At 36.9% G+C, this 21,306-nt stretch overlaps 1 protein-coding gene across 7 annotated transcripts in view; it reads right to left on the bottom strand.

Annotated features, from left to right (window-relative positions):
* The window catches only part of PER2 (period circadian regulator 2), a 52,418-nt gene that overhangs the window by 12,436 nt on the left and 18,676 nt on the right, over positions 1-21,306 (bottom strand). For all 7 annotated transcript variants that reach the window (XM_065675452.1, XM_065675453.1, XM_065675451.1 and 4 more), the window contains exons 5-18: positions 18,208-18,679; positions 17,582-17,650; positions 14,381-14,535; positions 13,774-13,895; positions 12,405-12,606; positions 10,809-10,860; positions 9,263-9,405; positions 8,848-8,926; positions 3,977-4,083; positions 3,229-3,382; positions 2,714-2,822; positions 2,145-2,276; positions 580-676; positions 3-159 (exon numbers count right to left, since the gene is read on the bottom strand). In XM_065675452.1, the coding sequence (XP_065531524.1) occupies positions 3-159; positions 580-676; positions 2,145-2,276; positions 2,714-2,822; positions 3,229-3,382; positions 3,977-4,083; positions 8,848-8,926; positions 9,263-9,405; positions 10,809-10,860; positions 12,405-12,606; positions 13,774-13,895; positions 14,381-14,535; positions 17,582-17,650; positions 18,208-18,581 (1,952 nt within the window). In that variant the 5' untranslated portion in view covers positions 18,582-18,679. The remainder of the gene's footprint in view (positions 1-2; positions 160-579; positions 677-2,144; positions 2,277-2,713; positions 2,823-3,228; positions 3,383-3,976; positions 4,084-8,847; positions 8,927-9,262; positions 9,406-10,808; positions 10,861-12,404; positions 12,607-13,773; positions 13,896-14,380; positions 14,536-17,581; positions 17,651-18,207; positions 18,680-21,306) is intronic.

Raw genomic sequence — 21,306 nt, 5'->3', positions numbered from 1 at the left:
ACCTGATGACACTGTCCAAACAGCTAATCTGCTGGTAAGAATATACAGGTTGTTCTTTCCAAGCCAGCTCTTCAGTAGTTGCATTTTTAGGAGCAGCTGTTACTGCAGTATCCTTTCCCACTACATCCTTCACCTGACCACCAGGACCATTTTGTTTTTCTGTGAAAAGATACATTGCCATTATGCAATAATGGCATTTAAATCCTTACAAATTCCCCTAAAAGCAGCAGTGAAAGTTCTCATTTATGTGTATTTCTTACCAGGTCGCAAGTTAACCACTGTAAATCAAATAGAGGTTTGTGCACTAATAGAGCTAAGATGAGCTGCAATCAAGGTACTTCATAACAACAGCTTTAGGACACGCCTTAACTGTGGGTATACCATTATCAGACATATACCATATACACCCTATTCAGACACAGCTGAACACATTTTCCTGAAGACAGCGAAGAGACACAGTATAATTTAAATTGATAAAAAATCCACATTGATTAGAACTAAACTAGAGAAAACCTCCTACTGTCATATTATGCAAGGCACCAGTGCAACAGACTAATAATTAAATTGCTAATATCTTACCTGGAAAAGGCTCTCTCTTATATTCCAGTTTTGCTTTATTGTCAGTGAAAATATGTTGTCCTTTATTTTTGACCTTACGGGCATCTTGGCAAACCTCCTGAAAGCAGGTCATTAAAAAGAGTTATTACTAAAGTCTGACATAAAACATCATGCATAGCAATTCCCCAGTAGACAAAATGTAACCCTACTTAATCTCCATCTTACAATCACTCTGATCACAGGAGAGGTCCCAATGTATATAACTGTATTGTGCAACAGCAGAACTTTGGATAAAAGAAATGTGTGGGGCTTGTGCACAATTACTCTGGATTTTAATACAAAGATACATTGCAAAAAAGACTGCAGAAAAAAGGAAAATACTGTATCACTTGGCAAACAACATACTGCTCTGAGAACTTACTGTGCTTAAAGTTTAACCAAGCACTGACAAGATCTGACAGAATAATGCTTTAATAGTCTTCACTATCTGTGGATATAGTGAGGGAAAGAGAGGTTTCTATTTTCCTCAAAACCAAGATCTCCTTGAACGTTCTTATTCTGCACAGCTCTGAAATGTAATAAGGTATCTGTTAAAGAAACCTAGAGAATTCCTTTGCTTAAGCCACTAGTGTTTAAGGACTGAAGGGCAGGAAAAGTGACCACCTTGGTAAGAGTAGTCTGCCATGGCTTATCACAGCAGCAGAAATACTGGCCTATAAGCAGTATAATGAAGTAAAGGAAAACTTTGGCTTTCAGAATGAAGTACAACTCAGTGAGCTACAACAACTTTGGGAAGAACAATAGGAAAGCCAAAGTGACTAGAGATGTTCATGTTGATGCAGGAACTGAAAAGGAACTGCACCTTTTAAGTACATTACTGTCTGTCTGATTTACTTTGCCTATGAAATAGTTCTTTTAAGTACAGGCATAAATTTAACACTGCTGTTTTGATCAGACTAATGGAATTTTAAGAGTTGCACCTCACTATCAGATAAGCATAACAATGGCCCAACCTATGGTAAAGTTCTAAGTTCAAAAAGAATTTTATTCCATTACATTTCTTTCTTTCCATATTATACAGTGTATTTTTGCAACATGAAAAGTGGTCAATGTCAAGCTATCGCTTGGTTATGCAGGTATTACTGCATTTCTTAGTTTCATTTATTAATTAGATAGTTCATTACATTAATTAGGTATTATTACTGCATTCTTAGTTGCATTTAGAAAACAGTAGTAATAGACTTCCCTTCCCAAAAGAAGCTGCTTCCAAATACCTAGCTGGTTTTTCCAGAAACACAGCATATAACGTAACAGACATTAGAATAACTTAACACACTGTACAGGTTTAAGTTCCTTATACACACCCACTTTTACAGCTACAACTATGCTTCAGGACCCTGAGACTTCAATACCAGAAATGCTTATGCAGAAAGTTTTTTTCCAAGTTAAACAAAAAAAAAAAAAATGATCTTTTCTTCATACTTCCTTCCACCCCTAATTTGAAGGAGTTACGCTAAAAGTAAAAAACCCACTACTTTTACTGTAATGTAAGTGCCACCTATTTGCATAAGGAAAACCAAACCTACCAGTTTATCCTTATGAGTCTCTTCATTATTATTTCCTGTACTGTCACTGGAAGATGCCACACTCATTAAGTGTTCATGTGAACCGTTGCTACCTAGACTTCCATAGCCACTGGATCCACTGTTGTGTACAGGCTGTTAACAACAAAATATATATATATACACATATATATAGACACATACACACACCTCAGTACACTAGCTTTATACAAAACTGACACTGTCACCAGTAATTCTATGTGAGGAAAAAAATCATTTACTTGAGATTTGGGTTGGTTTGTTGGTTTTTTTTTTTGGGGGGGGGTGGTTGGTTGTTTTATTTGTTTTTGTTTTGTGGGTTTGTTCGGTTTGGGGTTTTTTGTGAGGACTCCACAGCTCCATAAATAACTTAAAATACCAAATGGAACTGTAACATACTTTATGTGTTGTGTGGTATTCACGAGTATAAGTAATTTCCAGGATTGTGGCCAGAAATTCCAGTACAGTAGCAGACAGCTAAACAAACGTCACACAGATAAATACCCTTTCTTCAGACGGAAGTGAAAACACTAACGTTAAAGCACATGGTGTACCTGTAATAATAGCCGATATATTTGCTCAGTGATTTCCTGAACACTGGGATGAAGTATTCTATCCTCTGTATAGTTGGGAGCAGCAAAAACATCTTCATTTAAGGGACCCCTGCATAAACCAAATATATCCCAGCTCATTATACATACATGTACTTCAATCACAGAGACACCACAATTTCAATTTGCTATCTATAGAAACAAAATCTGATGGTTATTCCATTGCATCTATAACCTTTGAACCTGATAAAATACATACTATTCATCCCTTTGAGCATCACTTTCCTATTCTGAAGCCATTTTGGACAGTATTGGCAGAGTTTGAAGGGCTTCAAATTTCTTTTTAAAAGTTACTATATCTCAAACCCAAATTTAAAAAGGAAGCAATTTGTATGTGTGATTCCACCCCCTTCCCCAAAAATCCATTATGTCTTCCTTAAGGATCACTATGTAAACCCAAAGGGAGGGAAAATACTAAGATTAAATAACCTTGAAGCTCCAACAATTTGTTGACTTACGTCCTAACTTTGTGTCTTCCAATAATAAATGAAACTTTTCGACTCCAAGGGTTGATGAAACTGGACCAGCTCGTGTCCATGGTTATGTAGTCTCCATTTCTAGTGCAAAACCTGATAGGTGAGTAGTCAAAAGGCTGTCCTCCATACTGAAGTACTGTAATGAAGGATTACAAAAGAAATTTCAGATTTAATATTTGCACAGGTTCAGCTATTTACAATGAATTGGAAGGAGGAAGCTGACATTTGAAGGAAAAAGCACCAGATCGGTCTATGCATATAGAAATGCTGGGCTATGAGAATAAGCAGAGCTTCAAACTTACGGGACTATGTCAAGAAAATCACCTTCAGAACACAAGAAGCTAAAGATGACTGAAGAAATAGCTTTACATTTCCCAATTTTATCAAATCAACATTGCCAGAACAGCTCTTATTTTCTAATCTATGAAATAAGAAAGAGTATCATTTAAAGCACGATAACTTCTATCATTACATTCTGAAGAAAATTTTCTTTATGAAATACTCATTTACAGTCAATGCAGACACACATGTTTCATATCAAACAAAATTAAGCGGCTTCTCATTTTCATCTATTTGCATTAAGCATCAACTTGTAAAGAATTCAGGCTTTTCTTGCAAAAAAATAATGATAGCAAGAATTAGTTTTCATCTCCTAACTGCTAAGGTCTTTGTAGTCATTATGTTATAGCTTTTAGAATGAAAAAGTCTGCCACAGTAAGGGATTACATACTTTTTTTGTGAATTGCTAGCATTAAGGGTCTGTCATTTGGGTGAAGATGCACCAAGACTGGCGTTCCTATTAAGTCCTGAGGTAGGTATCCCAACAGAGGTACTGCTCTGGGGAAAGAAAAAGAAAAAAACATAAGCAATCAAGTGGAATAAATGTATACTTAATCATACAGATGTTTCCATTTTAAGGGGTTTTTTTTGCACTTTTTCTTATTAAGGGAACGAATAATTTTCAGTTTAAATTGATAAAACAGAAGTGCCAACTTAACAGCAGTAGTACTCTTAGAACAAGGGATGTTTGGTTTGTTTGTGGGGTGGTTTTTTTCATAACTGAACATAACAATGTAGTAAGATCAAACCAAGGAGTCTGCTACAGCAATTGTGTCTTTCCTAGGCTGCCTAGCTCTAGAGGATAAGTACCCCAATTTTAAAAGAGCATTAATAAAGTTCAATCTCATAAAGCTCTCATGAAGGTAAACAGTACTCCAATCAATGGGCTGCAAGCCAAGGCTAAGGACCACAGGACTGCTATAGCTGAACTAGCAACAGGGTCTTTTTCTTGAGTCCTAAGTCAGCTTTCTCACAGGCAGGTTGAGAATCCGGCTCATAAAGGAGTTGCAAGGAAGCAAACTTACTAATTAGAGAATTAGAAGTATTCCTGCATATTACCGAAGGCCAATTACACTGATGTGGAAAGACTAATTTATGTGATTAAATAATTTTCACTGATCACTTAAACCATTCATATGAAGGAGAAAGAGTGAAAGTTCATGTAACATCTGTTTGCATCTTACTCTGAAAGCTACCCCCCCAAAATGTGCTTTGGAAGAAAGATGATGGATTAAGTCAATATTGCTCAGTCATGTTTGAGAAGCTGCTAGATTCCAACAAATAATCTTGTAAACCCAAAACACTGTCTACCTTTCCCCCAAGTCCCATTCACTGACAAAGGCCCAGGAGCAGAAAGACACTCTGGTATCTTAATACCTTGAATGAAGAACTTGGATCCTGTGTCTGTGGTACACTGCAGCTGTCTTGTGCTGCAACTCAAAAGCATTGGAGGACAAAGGCCTTCCATGTTGCACTTCCAATAACCCACTGGAACTACATCAGTTCCCCAAAACATTAAACATACCCTTCCGGCAAAGAGGCAGAGGTACTCGGGGGGAAAATACGGATATAACAACTAATGCCTTATTATTGAAACAATTAGTTAAATAATGACTCTTTTAAGTCTTGTGGATCACCTCAAGTGGCAACTTTACAAAGCTGAAACTGGCATAAAACTCACCAAAACAGTCATTTAAATATACTGCCAAGTTCAATCCACATACAAAAAGTTGTGCCACTAGAGGAGTTTAAAATACCAGTCAACTCTGAACGACTTCAGTTAGGATTTCACCAAACGTTGTAAGAAGCAAAAGAAAACAGAAGGTTTTGTTTGACACTGTTCCTATTCTTTGCCACCTGCTTTATGACAGCCTGGCAAACTCTTCATTCGTTTGCAACAGAACACTTATCCTAAAAATAGTCAAATTTTAAACTAATATTTATTAGCCTGGTTATAACGAATTATGCAAATTCAGTAATTTCTATGGGGAAAAACCACCCTATGCATTTTTAAATTTCTATGGAAATAACTGGAAGAGTCAGTGATCTCAAATAGAAGACCCATGAGTAAAGACTGAGCTGGGTTCACGTGTTCCAACTAAGAGGAGACTAAGGGATGATCCAGGAGCTTCCCGTAACTACTGGAAACAAGAGTTTCAAAGATGGCTTTAAATTATCCTGGTGGTGCCACACAATAAAACCATGGGCAATGGCCTCAGACTGAAGCCTGGAAAGCTTATGCTGGATGTCAGAAAAAGATTTTTAACTGAGTAGTGCAACTTAGGAGCAGTTTCCCCATACAGACAGTGCAATCCTTGGAGATTTCCAAGCATTACTCAGACAAGCTCATGGCTGACCTAACCTTAAACTGGGCAACAGCTTCATTTCAAGCAGAAGAATGGCACATAGACCTCCAGCAGTCCCTTCCAACCAGTATTTCTGTGATTGTATAATGTGGTAATGGAGAATAGTTAAATTTTTATCTACTAGAGGCAGTATTTCAGCATCATTATTTCCTCATAATGAGTAATTAAAAATAATTCAGAGTTTAGGTTAATGAACTCATTTTATGACTGCAAATGCACATATGGCATAAGAACTGCTGATGAGGACAGGCAGCAATTTCAGTTTGTGTTTTATAGTACGTTTAAATGATACTTAAAGTGTCAAAACAACATGAATAAGAAGTCTCTCTATATTTTTATTACAAGTTAAAGGGGAAGCTGCTTTAAATTCATTTACCAAGATCACTCCATTGTGAACTATACAGAACTTCTTATACACGGCAAATGTCAAACACATTTAAAGGACAAATATATATAGGAATGATCTGTTTAATTTCAAGAAAGGATTTATTTTTGCTTAACATATTCTGTGCAGAAATCCACTTGCTGAGTTAGGACAAACAGGCATTTTTCCAACCCATGAGCACATACTGATTACAAAATTAACTTGATTTTATGCAACTCAGGCAACAGTTTCAGTGCTGTATTATGAACAAATCTCACTCAACACCAGGTGTTCAGTCATATTTTTAAATATTAAACTCTGCTTTCTCTAAGGATCTATTGTTTTGTCTATTCCACACAGCCCTGAAGAACTCATGAATAAACTGCATATGTGTATCGTGGTAAACATTTATCTGGCTGCCAGTGCTCTCAGGAGTTAAATAATTAAAAGCAACATCAACTACAGAGCAATGAATGAAGCAAAGTCCTAATATGAGACCATTATTTAATTGACCCTCATGGTGAGTGTTCAAAAATGGCATTTGAGAAAAGATGCTAACACCAGACTAACAGTAAAGAAGCTTCCATAGTAACTACTGAGAAGGGATTTACCATATTTGCTCCACCAAAGCCCAAGAATAAGGGCAAAGCTCTCCACTGAGTCATCATGCCACTTCTGTTAAGTGAGTACTGGAAATAAATGAGATGGGGGTGCATGGAAGAAGGGAAACGTTACATTGTGCCATTAGCCTATTTGAAAATGTATATCCACCCTGCAAAGTCACAGTTGGCTTGGAACTTCTGTGGCAATGAGGGAGAGAGAAAAGAATGTGCAAAGGACAAAACTATACAGAAATAAGTAGTTCTTTTGTCAATTCAAGCTGTTTAGAGAGACTGCATAAATCATACCCCGGAGAAACAGCTTGTCACCACTGCATTGGCTTCTATACTCCAGAACTGCTCACACTAAGCCATAATGCCTGTGCACGTTAGCCAAAAATAGCTGTACCTTAAAGTCCAAACTTATCCTCACTGATCAGCCATTGGAGATTACTAATGAAGACAAAAATAGCTACCTTTTCCAATTCTTGTTCAGTAAAATGCATGCCCGCTGCAGTAATACTGATGTACCTGACCTCCCCGCAGATAAACTGTCTCAGAAGCCAGGGTAATCTTTTTTACCTTATTGATTGCAGCTTAGCCAAATTTCCCAATAACCTCCTTTCTCCCAACCTTTCTGTCTTTTGCTGCAGTTAAAGATTTGGCCAAGAACAGCACATATCTTCAGAACAAGAAGATTCCCCCTCAAAAGATGCCACAGAAATCTGTACTGTCCATTCTACTGCTACTCTGACGGCAGGCATCCTTCCCATCTAGACATACAAACAAAATGTTAGCATCCTTAGAATGCTTAAAGACAAGCGGAGTAGGGGAAATCTCAGAAGTCAGATGTTACTACTGCAGCCAACTTAGTTTTCACTAAGCATTTAAAAAAATCAAAATTACTTCTCACAGTACAACAGAAATGATCATGAAGAAAATCTTAAGTAAAACAAGAGAAGATGAAGGGAAATAAAGGAAAAAGGAAGAGAAAGAAATAGAAGAGGTAGCTTGGGTTTTCAACTTGGGAACAAGTGAATTCTTGTCTTCAAACACTACAATATTCCAAGTACACCCCTGTCCTTACACGCTTGTTGAGATTACTGTCTCCTCCTCAGACAAGTACATTATGAACTCTGAAGGAGTATCTTCTGTCCTTTCCATAAACCTCACTTCTGTCACCTAAATATCCTCTGACAGGCCCCAGTCAAAAGCAATCCAGAAGACTAAAGGAAAGCTTGCTTTACAACTTAGTTTCCTGAGCCTCTCTCTGTATGCCTTATGATCACAGGCAGCATATTTGGTGCTACTCTGAAATGTGAACAGTTACCCTAAGCAGCTCCCCTGATTGTCAAAGCAATGTGAAGCCTTCAGCCAGCAGAATTTGAACAGGTTTTGCGTACAGACAACAGCAAGAATTATGAAGATGGCAGTCTGAACTGAGAACACAGAATATCTCTTTTTTTAATTATTATTATTATTATTTAAGACCTGATGTTTCATTTGAAAGACACTGCTGGTTGTATCTGGGGCAGCAGAAAGTGACAGCAACATACTGTTTATTATCATTACTTGGATCAAACTTTAAAAGGAAACAAACTAAGAATCATACAGGTAATGATTGTTAGCATGGGAACTTTCCTGACCATAGGTTTCAGTCATTAAATTTATGTCCCAGATGGAAGGACAATGCAACCAGTTGTCAGCAGGCAAATAGTTTTCCACTTAAATAAGTGGAATAAATAAAAAGAGTAACGTGTTTTCATACTCCGGGAAAAAATGGAGGATCTACTTTTCTTGGGTTAAGCACTCTTCAGTAGTCACAACTTTTCAACCCCACACAGACGTCTCCATTAAATCCTAAAAATACCTGTAAAGATGCTGGATACCTTACTTATTGGTACACAGAAAAATAATATTTTTTCTAAGTTACCTTTCATCTACATCCTGGAACAAACAGGTCGGGGTGTGTGTAGTGGTAAAAATTCTTTTGTCAGGAGGAATTCTGGGTGCTGAGAGAAAAATAAAAGCAGATTAACAAGGAGGGTTCTTTTTTTTCCCATACATAAAATACTTTAAGGTACATATGTCTATTAAATACTGAATAAAGTATCAAGTCAGTCTAAAAGCATAAAGGAAAGCAGCTTGTTAGCTCATCACCCCTCAGCTATAGGGCAGAGAACAGAACCAATTATCTTTCACTTTAATAACACTTGAGCTCACTGAGAAAAACTCATACACTTGGCTTTCTTAGGCTGAAATTCAGTTGTGGAAATCCCTGTAGCAGAACACAGAACAATTCTTACTATCAGGAAACCAAACTAGTCTTTGTACATTCAAAGGATTACCTTCATAACCAGAATGTACTTTTTCTGCAAGCAACACACAGCAAAGCTGCTCCTCTGCTATTTCTGGATCTTGCACTTTGATAAGGTAAGGAGTCATCCGAAATGGGTGATAGCATATCTCATTTTCACGCTCCTTTCCTGCACTAAGAATTAAACAGAGTTAATTATTTCAACAGACTCATGTTATATGAAACAAAGTTCTTATTTATCTATTGTAATTCCCTCATGATACAAGGAACTGCATGATAGCTCCTAAAATAGCACCCAAGCTCTTAACTTCCCAACTTATTTTTTTGGTTGAAGAGAAGCTAAGTCTGATGGCACCCTTTGCATACGAACTGCTGTAAAGCACACACTGTCCTCTCTACTACCTGAAAGAACAAGATGAACAACTGTTTTATATGGATATTTGATAGAAAAATAAAACCCCACCTCCTATGATAGACTTGTTGTGTTGATCCAATAATCCTAATTGGTGACATTATACCCTTCAGAGGGATGAATGTATAGCTGTATTTTATGAATACTGCCATATCCCATCAAGTAAAGACCTTTTACTCAACATTTCTCTCAATTTAAAAAGAATGAAGACTCAGAAATTCTTACACATAGCAACAGTTTTTTACTTAAGAATCCAAGGCATAGTAATGAAAATGACAACCATTTACACAATGACAATGAAAAACCCGTTGCAAGAAGTTTGTAACAGCAGAACTTCATAAAACGAAAGCTTCTGAAACCAGTGTCAGCTGGACAAAGAATAAAGTCTTCAAAAACACCAGCAGCACTTTTATAGTACATCCAATCCAATGCTCTGGAGCAGTGCATTGTCTCTATTTGTTTAAAATTGACTCACACCTCAATGCTAAGTATTTATTTACTTTACCAGAAGTGATTAAGTGATAGATCCACAATTCTTTTTTTTTTTTTTTTTAGAAACGGATCCACAATTTGTTTTCGGAAATGCTACCAGAGAGGCAATAAACAGCAAGAAATCAAATTGCACAAAGAAAACCAAAACCAAACACTGAGTAAGTTGCAGCATTTGCTAAATAAAAGCAACTAAAGGGTAGTGAGGGCAGGAGAGGAAGGAAGAAAAGCAAACCCAAAGGAGCTGTATGATCTAGTGACGACAAAAGAGACAAGTTACTCTCACCTATCTTTCTCTACGGGACACTTGAGATAAATGTAAGATTAGACACCAGACTTCTAGAATGAAGAGCCTCTGTAGCAGAACAGTTGTATTAACATCAACTGAAGACTTCCCACAGTGGGAAGAGACAGCCTATCAGCTTTCTTTACAGTGCGCAAAGGTCAATGTTCATACTGATTAACTTCTAAAATGCAACTTCCTGAAATCATGTTGCAGTTTTCCCTGCTGCTTTGAGGAGTTAATCAACTAGAGCACATGCATATGTTCTGCCTTATGTTCACATTATGTAATAGGAAAAAACTTGCATAAAATACAGTTCTTACGAAAGCCAAATACTCTTGTAATGCATGGTTTCATAACGCAACACTAAGCTTGAGAGTATTGTTGTCTTACCTGATGCGACAGAAAAAAGATTTCTCTTCCATGCAATCCTGGGTGGAAGACTCTGGAAATATTAAACATATTTCATAGCAATTTAGAAATTATTATTAAATTATGGTATTTGAAATAAGAATGGATACAGAGTGAATTCTTCAAAAAGTTTATGGTTCCCTGAAGTCTCCATATGTATCTGCTAAACAATGTTCTTTGCAAGCAACTAAATCAAAACACCATTCAGATTCTGAGGCTTGTGTGTGAATCACAGCTGCCTGCTTATGTTTTTGGCAGAAGGTTTAATACCTAAACAGTTCTCCAGTTTGAGCTGTTCACTCTAATCAACTTTTTCATTGTAGTTTATAACATTGACCAAAAGAGTATGACTATCTGGGACCTTCAAATTTGACCTTTTTTCCTAGAAAGGCATTAGGACAGGCAGATCACCAAATTGTCTTACCACTCCCTATCCCCCAAATAAAGTATTTTTCACAAAGACTTCCTCTCACCTTTTAAGCCTATAACCTTCCTTTTCCAGACTAGCCACAGATGCTTTTGCAAAGCAAGCTCCAGTCTTTAAAGGCCTCAGTGTGGAATACTTTCAGTATTATACTTTTTGGCAGCTGACACATGGGATAGTGTATACAATTCCACTTATTGCAGAGTTTTGAAATTTGAAGCTATATACAAACATAATAGAACTACAGAAAATGTTTCAAAACATGATTTGCATAACTGAATAATATCTGTAATTAGGATTACATGGCCAAAATTCACCATTGACCATGAGCCAGAGGTCGGACTAGAGACCTCACAAGGTCCCTTTCAACCTGCTTTATGCATGTATTATTCAGTTTATTATTATTTAGTTTATATTTATTGCCAACTGTTTTTTCTGCTTAAATGTGGTTCGCACTCTGACTTCACTTAATGGACTTAGCATATAATGGATTGGAATTTCAAACATTTAGAACAGACCTTGAATTTCAAGTGTTTGGTTAAAACCGCTGGCAGCTATTTCTCAACTCAAGAGCTGTATCTGTACTAGCAAGCCAGTTCTCCCACAGACAAACATCAAATGCTCTAATACATCTGATCCTTCACCATTAACATTTTTCTAAGGCTAAAATAATAAAGAAATGAGAACACTCAGTGAATGCACAGTGATGGTAGCTAAAGGACATCTTGGTACACTGTAATCAAGATGTCCAATATTCAGATTATAACCATTTGAAAAAGAAGGAGGCAGAGTATTATACCCACTATATTTGAAAAAAAGGTATTTTAAAGAAAAACTGCGGTTATTTGATTGCTAAGGGGAAAGCAAACTCACTATCCAGAATGAATGCCTACTTTGTTTTCATTCATCATTCGGACGAACGTATCATGAGAACCAATAAACAGTGACAGTCAGAGGACTTTTAGCCAATGGACCAGCCTTGCTTATTTAAAGTATATTATACATCTAGTACTGCTCAGAAATGTTCTCATTAGTATCTGTGTTATACCCTCATAAAGTGATGGAGGGGGATGGAAGGACTAAAAATCTGTTCAAGTATTGGCATTTGCACGACAAAGGTGGTCAGAGAAATATCTGCTGTTGAGATCACTCACCAGCTCTATTACAAATATTCCACGATGGCAATCTGTATGGGGTAGTAGAAGTATAGAACACACTGACGTCCTGAGGTGCCAAGAACTCCACAAATTTGGCATTTTTAAAATAACCCCTCTTACAGCGGAGAATAGAAGCAGCTTGATCTGAGATGTACAAAATTTTCCCAGTAATCAAAGAAACAGCTACAGCAAACATATCCTAAAACCAAAAAATAGATCAGATTAGACAGTTTAAAAAAATTCATCAATCCACTATGTATTTCTTAGAAAAACACTTAAGATAGAAAAGCATTAATAAGTTTAAAATTAAAATTAAGGAAATAGTGTTAAACCACATCTGTTTAGGGAGCAATAAAATTCATCTGCTTATGAAATAGACACAGACCATCTGCTTTTTGAACTACACATTATTTCACAAGCATCATAACAGGTTACAAACCCTAAATATTACTGCCTAAAGTTTAATGACATAGAATCAATTTACATACTAAGAATTAAAGAGTCTCCAGCCATAAAACTGCACATTCCTTTTGTGCCTGTCACAGGCATACTTTTACATTTATAAAATTCAACTGGCTTGTGAAAGGCTGTTTCTGATTGTCCATCACTGCAAAATGAAACAAAGTGCTCTAAGCCACTTGATAAAATAATGAGTAGTCAGGTGGGGGAAAAAAATAAAACAGAAAAAGTCCCACACAACCACACACATAATCCACTTGTATCATTTCACATTGTTTCTCTTCTTGCGTCAAGAAGAGCTTCCTGCGTCATAACTATTAGTGCTCTATCCACTAACATTATACACAGACTCAAGAGCTGTCATCAGGATACTGGTTTCACAACTCAGATGCTTTAGATCAATTGAGCAATGATAATTTAGCTCAAGTTTGCAGCTGCACTTTAGACTTCCTATTTATTTTACCTTGTGGGCAACCTTTACTATTCATAGTTACAACAAAACCCACCTATTTCAAGCTAGGGAGCATCCTCCACCATGCCATTATTTTACCTATTTTAGAATTTCATACATTAAGGCAGAGGCTTCCCTGAAACAATGGGAAGGTGGAAAATAAATAATAACTACCAAAAATAAAATTAATCAGACTACCATTTTACTGCTAAAACCTATATTGATCATCATAGCACAAACATACATAGGACACAAACACACCCGTGGGAAAAAGCTTAGATCAAAGTGCTACTGGGAAAGCCTGCAAAGGCTCAGTTTTTGGAAGGCAAATGCTACCTTCTTCAGCTTACTGGCCTAACTACCAATTCTTACCATGTAAAAAGATGACATGCTTGAGAATTCCAGTTCTAGAAAACATATTCGGTGTACACTATAGACTTGTGTCACCATACTCACCGCATTTTTCATGATGTATTCTGAGGTTATAGTCTCAACTTCTTCCACTGTGTAAGATGACACATTTAGTCCAGCAGGCTGGGATTCATTAATCATCAACAATTGGTAATACTCCTCATTGGCTACATGAGAACATGGAACAACTTATATTCAGAATTTAGAATCTTATCAATAAACATCCAGCCTGGAAGTGTTACAGCCCCAGAATCTTCTTTAGCATAAGCCCAAATAGTTAGGAAATCTAGGTACTACTCCAAGTAAGTTTTACCATAGTACAGCTTCCTCATCAGTAACCCAAATAAATTTACCCATCTCCATTCACCCATATGTGCGTGATAATGCATATTGGTCTGTGACAGTTCAAACAGTATGAACTTCTAAATCGTTTTCAAATTAATTTTATAAACAGAGCAAAATATCAAGCTTTAACTCCCAAAGGAACACAAGTTAACAGAGTCAACAAATGGGAACACCAGGAAAGCATTTATTTACAGAAGTTTTCAAACAGAATAAACTTAGCTTTACAGAAAACCACATTTAAATTCCTATTTTAAATGTTTAATTTTATCCAGGTTGGTATTATCTAGGTAGTATCATACTTGTTTACCTTTAACTTGCTTAATGCTTTTAAGGGCGTATTTCAACGTTGTAAGGACACTAGATTTGCCTTTAATTCTCTTTTCAGAAGGAAGGTGAGCTTTCAGCTCTTGTAACGTTTTCAGCAATTCCTTCTGTGTTTTGGCTTTAGTGGACTGCTCACTACTGTAAATTTGAAGAAAACAATAAAATGTCATTTGAATGCTTGAAGAGACACACCATCCTCACAGACACTCAAATATGCTCTGACACCTGTCATATACCTAAATTTGTACAGATAGTCACATAGAATTTTCCAGTAATTAGTTTCAACATTCAGAACTTAATGTAACTCCTAAATTAGCTAGAATCACTTAAAATTAAATTATTTACCACCATCTGAAGTGTTACTATAAAATGTACTCTTTATATTATATACATCCAAACACAGATAATTTAACTTTTCTTAATTTTCTTTTTAGGGATATTAATTCATTTCAAACTCAAACTCATAGAAATGTTTATGGACTTCAAAGGAGAGAAGCAGGAGGTCTGTTCAAGTCTTCACCTCCTGTTCAAGCAGGGTCTAGTAAGAAAGGTCCCTGAAAAGGGAATGGCAATGGGAGAGCACCAAGTTAACAGAACAAATGGAGAAATCCTTGGAACAATGTATCCCGGTTAGGCATGGCAATACATTGAAAATACATAAAGAAACTTGACTAAATATACAACAGGGTAAAAAATCAGGAGGCTGGAGACAGCAATTACATTCACATTTCTCAGGTGCATATCTGGAAGTGCCATCTCAATGCAGAAGGCCAAACTACAGAGATTATCAGTTCCAATGTCAGAAAATTATCACCTTCCTGCATATCTTGATATCTCTCTCCATTAAGAGATGCTGGCAAAATCAAAAAGGAAGAGAAAAGGAGCTAAGGGAAGGGAAAGGAAGGATGACAAAAGATGGCATGTGGGTACAAAGCAGTTAAAAGGAAAAAAAAACCCAACCCAACTTTGACTTTCTCTTTTTAATGTATTTCAAAAGCTAATCAGTCACAATTAGCAGCAGCATTCTAGAGCTTTTCTTAAACCTTTGTGAAAATAAACTTTCTGCCATCAAAAGGAAGGCCTTTCTTACCACCTGATTGTCATGGCTGGTAGCACTTGTTACTCTTAAGAAACCCTGTAGAAACAATAGACTTGGCAACTGCACTGCAAGTGCCCAACAAAGTGGTTTCAAGCTCCCAGGTAATTTTCAGGAGGATTTCTGAACATTGTCCTGGAAGTTTGCTAAAGTCCTTCAGGTATATCAATCATCTGACTAAAAAAGCTTGGAGAGCTGGCTGGTACTGGAGAACACACATTGTTCCTGCTTACACTGAAACATACAAGAAGCCTACCATTCATTTAAGCAGTGGTCATTTTGTACTAACAAATAGTAAAGAATAAGACAAAAGAGTACAGTACTCCCTTGGGAAACATTGTGTTCATGCGGTATATTAAAATCACATCTACAACGTGGCTTGACAGTTTGGACTGATGCAATCAAACGGGTCCTTGTTAATAGAAGAACCCTCTATGCTGGCAGTAGAGAAGAAAAGAGAGGAAAAAGATTATGAAACAACTCAGCATGCTGCTGGTTTTGTGCTCGCTGAGTATGCTTTATGAGAGCAGTCAGACTTATTTTTACAGGAAAAGAAACCTTTGTAAATTCACATACAGCAGCAGCAAATAGAGAGGGTAGGCCTCCTTGGACAATAAGTTATACAACACAAAAATGTTTTATCAAGGATCAATGCTGTCAGGCACAGTAGCCAAAGAAATGGAAGGCAAGACTTGCAAAGGACAGAATAAGTTCTGCAAAACAAAATGGGAAGCTCCTATCTTTATGCTGACAGTGAACTGCGGAAGTACCTACAGATATCAGTTTAAGTAGCTGGTTGGTGCCAATATGTAATCCAAAGCCCTGTAGTTTTAGAATCAAAGACTAAACCTATAGCTTATCAGCCTATTTTAGTCTTTCCTTTAAAGATCATTCTCTAGATACGCTCAGTCTCCCATTCCCAAAAGATGATCTGCCCTTTAACCCTCTAGCACTGTGCCCAACAGTGGGGAAAACACTGCACCATCTAGATTTGTATTTATTTCTGAGCAGAGAGCTATTAATCAAATTTAAAACAAAGAGACATAAGACAACCTGTAATAAGTAACCTTCACCACCACCCCACACCCCCCAAAATCTTGCCATGAAGAAAATAGAACCAATGGCAAAGGAAGATTAAGAAATGTTTTTGGTTCACACTGTTTCTCATACTAAGCAGCATGAACTCTAGAATACAATTTCCAATAGAAAATATAGCCTGGAACTAGATCTCCAGCTGCCTGCAGGGAGACACAGAAACTAAGTTCATCAAGCACCAAATGGTGCAAAGGGGTAATTGCAATTTACCACTTCTCCAGGAACTGCATCAGATAGAAACACTTTCAGGTAAGCACACATAGATAGGGGTCTTAACATCAGCACACCATATATACCTAGATATCCTTGATCTACTCAGGATTAGTTTTGTTCTCCTGATCAGAAGCTGACTTAAAAAACCCAACAAATACAGTAGGGCACTCTGAAGTGCTCAGATTTGAGCCTTCAATGCTATCAAGTTTCTCAAGGATATCAAGGTCAGAAGCACAATTCACACAGAAAGATTCCTGTAGCTGATGTTGGTTTGTCATTACAGACTTGAGGCTTGAATCCTGGCGAATGGAACACAGAAGAGGCAGCTGATATGGCTGCTGGACATCAGAACACATCCAACTGTCGGGATGAATTCTGATGTTGAAACACTTCTAGACTGTCCCCAGGCAAGGGCTTCAGACTAAATTCTAATTAGCAGAAAATTTAAAGAAAAGCTTCAAAAAACCCCACTACAGTTGAAGCAAGTGAACCATAAAACTAAAATTTCTGAGTTAAGCTACCAAATCAAAAGTAAGATGTAAGCTACCAAATACAAAGTAAGATGACTTGAAAGGTGCACAACTTGCACGGAACAGCAACAAAAAACTCTAATTCAACCAAGAGGTTATTAGGACCTGCTACTGATTATGGACAGGAAAAGAATCAAGGATAGGACAGGACTTTTTGTGTACTCCTCCAGTTTCAGACAAAACAAAAAAATAAAACACAATGCTGTTATATACATGCAAATTACTGAAAAATATATGCATATTAATTTACCTGCATCCACTGCTAGACTGATTGTGTTCAGAGTTTGCAATCATCAGACTAAATGCATTTGAGCTTGAACTAGAATAAGGAAAGAAAGATTAATATTGGTAAACCTAACAAAACTTTCTGTTCATTATAACTTCACAATTTCCTATTAATGACTATTTAGAATAAAAAAATACTTTGAAAACTTCTGCTTAGTGCAACAACTGGAAACTATAACTGTTACCTATTTGCCTAAGAAGGTTGTTATTCCTGTAGCTTTGCTCTGTACATTAAGCTAATTAAAAGATGAAAATAGCACAGTTGCATCCTTACACATAAGAACAGCCTGACACTTTTTGATAAACAATTCTAGAACTTTACAAGAAAAATCCATAAATAAGGCAAATTAAACACACAATGATGAGAAGACTAGAATTTATCTGGGCCAGAACACTAGAGACCTTATCTTTACAAATTGTAACACATTACACGATTTACATCATTCAAAAGCAGAAGTTAACTAAAACACTCAGCTTCAATCTGAACAGGATACACTTAACACTGTAGTTATTATTCAGAAGTTAGATTCAAATTGAAAAAGTCTTTGGTGACAAAAACAAAACTGACATTTATTTAATATTAGCTACTACCTTTTATGACAGTCTGAAGATTCCATAAGCATTGCTGAATCTTTCCCATTTTCATCAGATTCATGGCCATGAGAATCATGCCCACTCGAGTAGTTTTCATTTGTGTCATTTCCACTGAAGTCATTGCCACTGGATCCACTGCTCATTTCAATATCTTCCTGAAGAACTTCATGAGAGTGTTCAGGCTTTGTCTGAATGTCTGAATGTTCAGCAATCATCTGGCTATGGTTATTGGCAAGTCCAGAATAATCACTCATTTTCTGTTGCTCTCTTAAAGAGAATGACGAAGAAACGTTTTCACTGATACCAGGCTGCTGCTCAGGGTTCTCCTCCTCAGTGCTAGAGTAGAACCCCCTGAACTTGACAGAGTCCATGGGACGCTCATTAGAAACACTGCCAAGACCAAGAGCAAATCAAGCCATATTCAGAATTTTCTCTCTCTACAAATGGTGCTTGGAAGTGACCAACAAATCTGAGGAGGAAGGGAAGGAAGAAAAAACAACATTATTTTCTTTGTTTGCTGACAAACTATAATTCCCATTGACTGATGAAATCAAAATGGCGACATTCATGGTTAGTATATTCAGCATTTGCACAGTGAAAAGTAACTTTAACACAACTGCACACCTAACAATGTTTTGTTGTACAAAAGGCATTTCCTCTTTTTGGGTGGGCTTTTACTAGAAAGAATAAGTGGAATAAACATGAAAAAAATCCTTAAAACTTTAAATATTCACTTCTTTTCTATTCTCCTACTTAACACTTGACAATTTTACTGCCTGGATTTGGCCAATAGCTATTATTGTCAGTGAAGCCATTCCCCTGGTTTTCCAGTTTACCCTGATGAACAAAAAGATTCCATTCAGACATGAGAGGAATGCTTGCTTGGTTTGGAGGTTGGCCGGTCTGGGGTTTTTTGTTTGGTTTTTAAATGCATTGCTTTGGTTTTTCTTTTAGGATCATTTCTGCCATTTTCTCCAATTCTTCACATATATTTCTGTACAAGAGCATCATAAGTAGGTAGACTGGTCAGGGAAACTGAGTAAGCAAACCTACCTATTTATCAACAACAGAAATCCTGCAGAAAAGGCTGAGAACTTTATCTACTGATTACCACCATTTGGGGGGAGGGGGATATATAGAATAAAAAACCCTCTGCATTGTTTAGAAAAGTAAGCTTAAAACTAAACAAACAAAAATCCCTACTTTAAAAGCCAATTCTAATGCACCAGGCTCAAAACTAGCTTGGATACTGAAATGAATTAGGAACAGATTAATATTGAAGAGATAAAGAAGTACTCGAAAGCAATTCAACTTTATGAATAAAATATATTTAATCTGAGTCATTTCCTCATCTATGTCAGCAACGAGAGACAATACTGTAAAACCATAAATTGAGATTCTCTGAACAATGTAATTCAGCATCAGGAAAAAAGGGGTTGCGCTTAAAACAGCAGAACCATGTTTGTTCCTTCCTCTTTGTTCCCTTAAAATATTAAATATTACAACTGTTGACTAATAAATCTGACTGGAATAACAAAGTTAATGAAGAAATCTGCAACTAAGATATGCTAATATTAACTGCAGCATCTCCCTTTTAAACACACACATCTAATGCATTCATTTATTAGGAAGCCTGTAAGAGAAAACATGAACTTAATATTCATTTAAAACACACTATGATTCAACTCCCCTCCCCCCAAGAAAAAACACTGAAACTCTTTTCTTACCCTCCTAACTGCTGTTTTTCCAGACATTTTACATTTATTTTGAGTTTTTCAGAAAAAAATACTAATCATCTCCTCATTTGGCCAAATTAATATGCAAGGTATCGCCTGCCACTTGAAAGAGGAAGTGTCGTGTGAGGATATTCATTTAAGCTACCAGCAATGGTATACGAATATATATAAATAGTGGGGTTTTTTCTCCTTTACAAGATTATTCACTAGTACTTCATTTAGCTAATAAGCAAAACCTCTTTTGTATAGAGTAAAATACACTGACATTTCACTTCTGCATGTATTGACTTCAAGTACTCTAATCCAGACTGAATGGGCATCCTGTTGCACTGCTGCATTGAACAGTAGCATGCAGGCAGTAAATCACACTTGAGTAGGTTTTTTCTGGACTAAACCTCTTCTGTTTTAAAAATTACATAACAAGAACAGGCAGTAAAACAGTATTTACTCTTAGATGAAACTCCACTACTATTTTAGAACGGCACATACTCAGGTGACCAATGATTAACTAGATCAGACAGCTCATCTTGGATTTAATCTCTCCGGTAGATAAAGCTCACACTTTCACTTGCCTTACTTAGCTAGACATTTTAATGAGGTTTATTCCCTGTTTAGAGTCCCCTCTGGCCACACATGCTCAGCATGAGCCTGACTGGTCAGTGGTATCCATGCTACTACCTCCAGTATCACAGCCAGTGCTTAACAATGCAGTATTAATCATAACTCATTTTGTTTGAGAGTGACTGAAAATGTCAAAAGGATCCAGGAGAGTGAATACAGAAGGTGGCACTGGAAATACCTATGTGGACAGCACAAGACAAACCTCCTGTTACTGCAAAGGTAGGGAGCAATTTCTAAAAGTGTTAATCCATTCTAACCCAGGAAAAGCTCTTATCACTACTTCAGGTATTGCAGAAGTATGAGCATCTATCTGGTTCATTAACTGAAGCCACTCAAGCAGCTACTTCTCATCTATTATCTGTACGATGATGCCTCAGAGGGCAACTCAGAGGTTGTAAAGTTCTACAGAGGATTCAGTGAGTAAAGGTACTCCAGCAAACTACTCAGCTAGCAATTAAGGCTTTTTACCATCTCAGCGCTGGTTAAAGGTAACTCTGGAGATCATCTACAGCAATTTGTTCATTTCAAATACCTGCACCAAAATTACTCAACCCCACTGTGACTAAAATGAAGCTTTTGGAAAAAAGCCAGCCACAGCATCACCTGAAAAGGAGGTCTGACATGTAGGAATTAAGGTCAAACTAGACACGACTCGTATTTTATTCCGTACCCAAGGTAGGCGGTTCCTCCTATTCTTCTGACCAAATGGTATTTATGAAGAGCTTTAGATACAAGAGAA

This window comes from Lathamus discolor, chromosome 3 (assembly GCF_037157495.1).
Source record: "Lathamus discolor isolate bLatDis1 chromosome 3, bLatDis1.hap1, whole genome shotgun sequence".
Classification (NCBI taxonomy): domain Eukaryota; kingdom Metazoa; phylum Chordata; class Aves; order Psittaciformes; family Psittacidae; genus Lathamus; species Lathamus discolor.
This window is presented reverse-complemented; position numbering and strand designations above follow the sequence as displayed.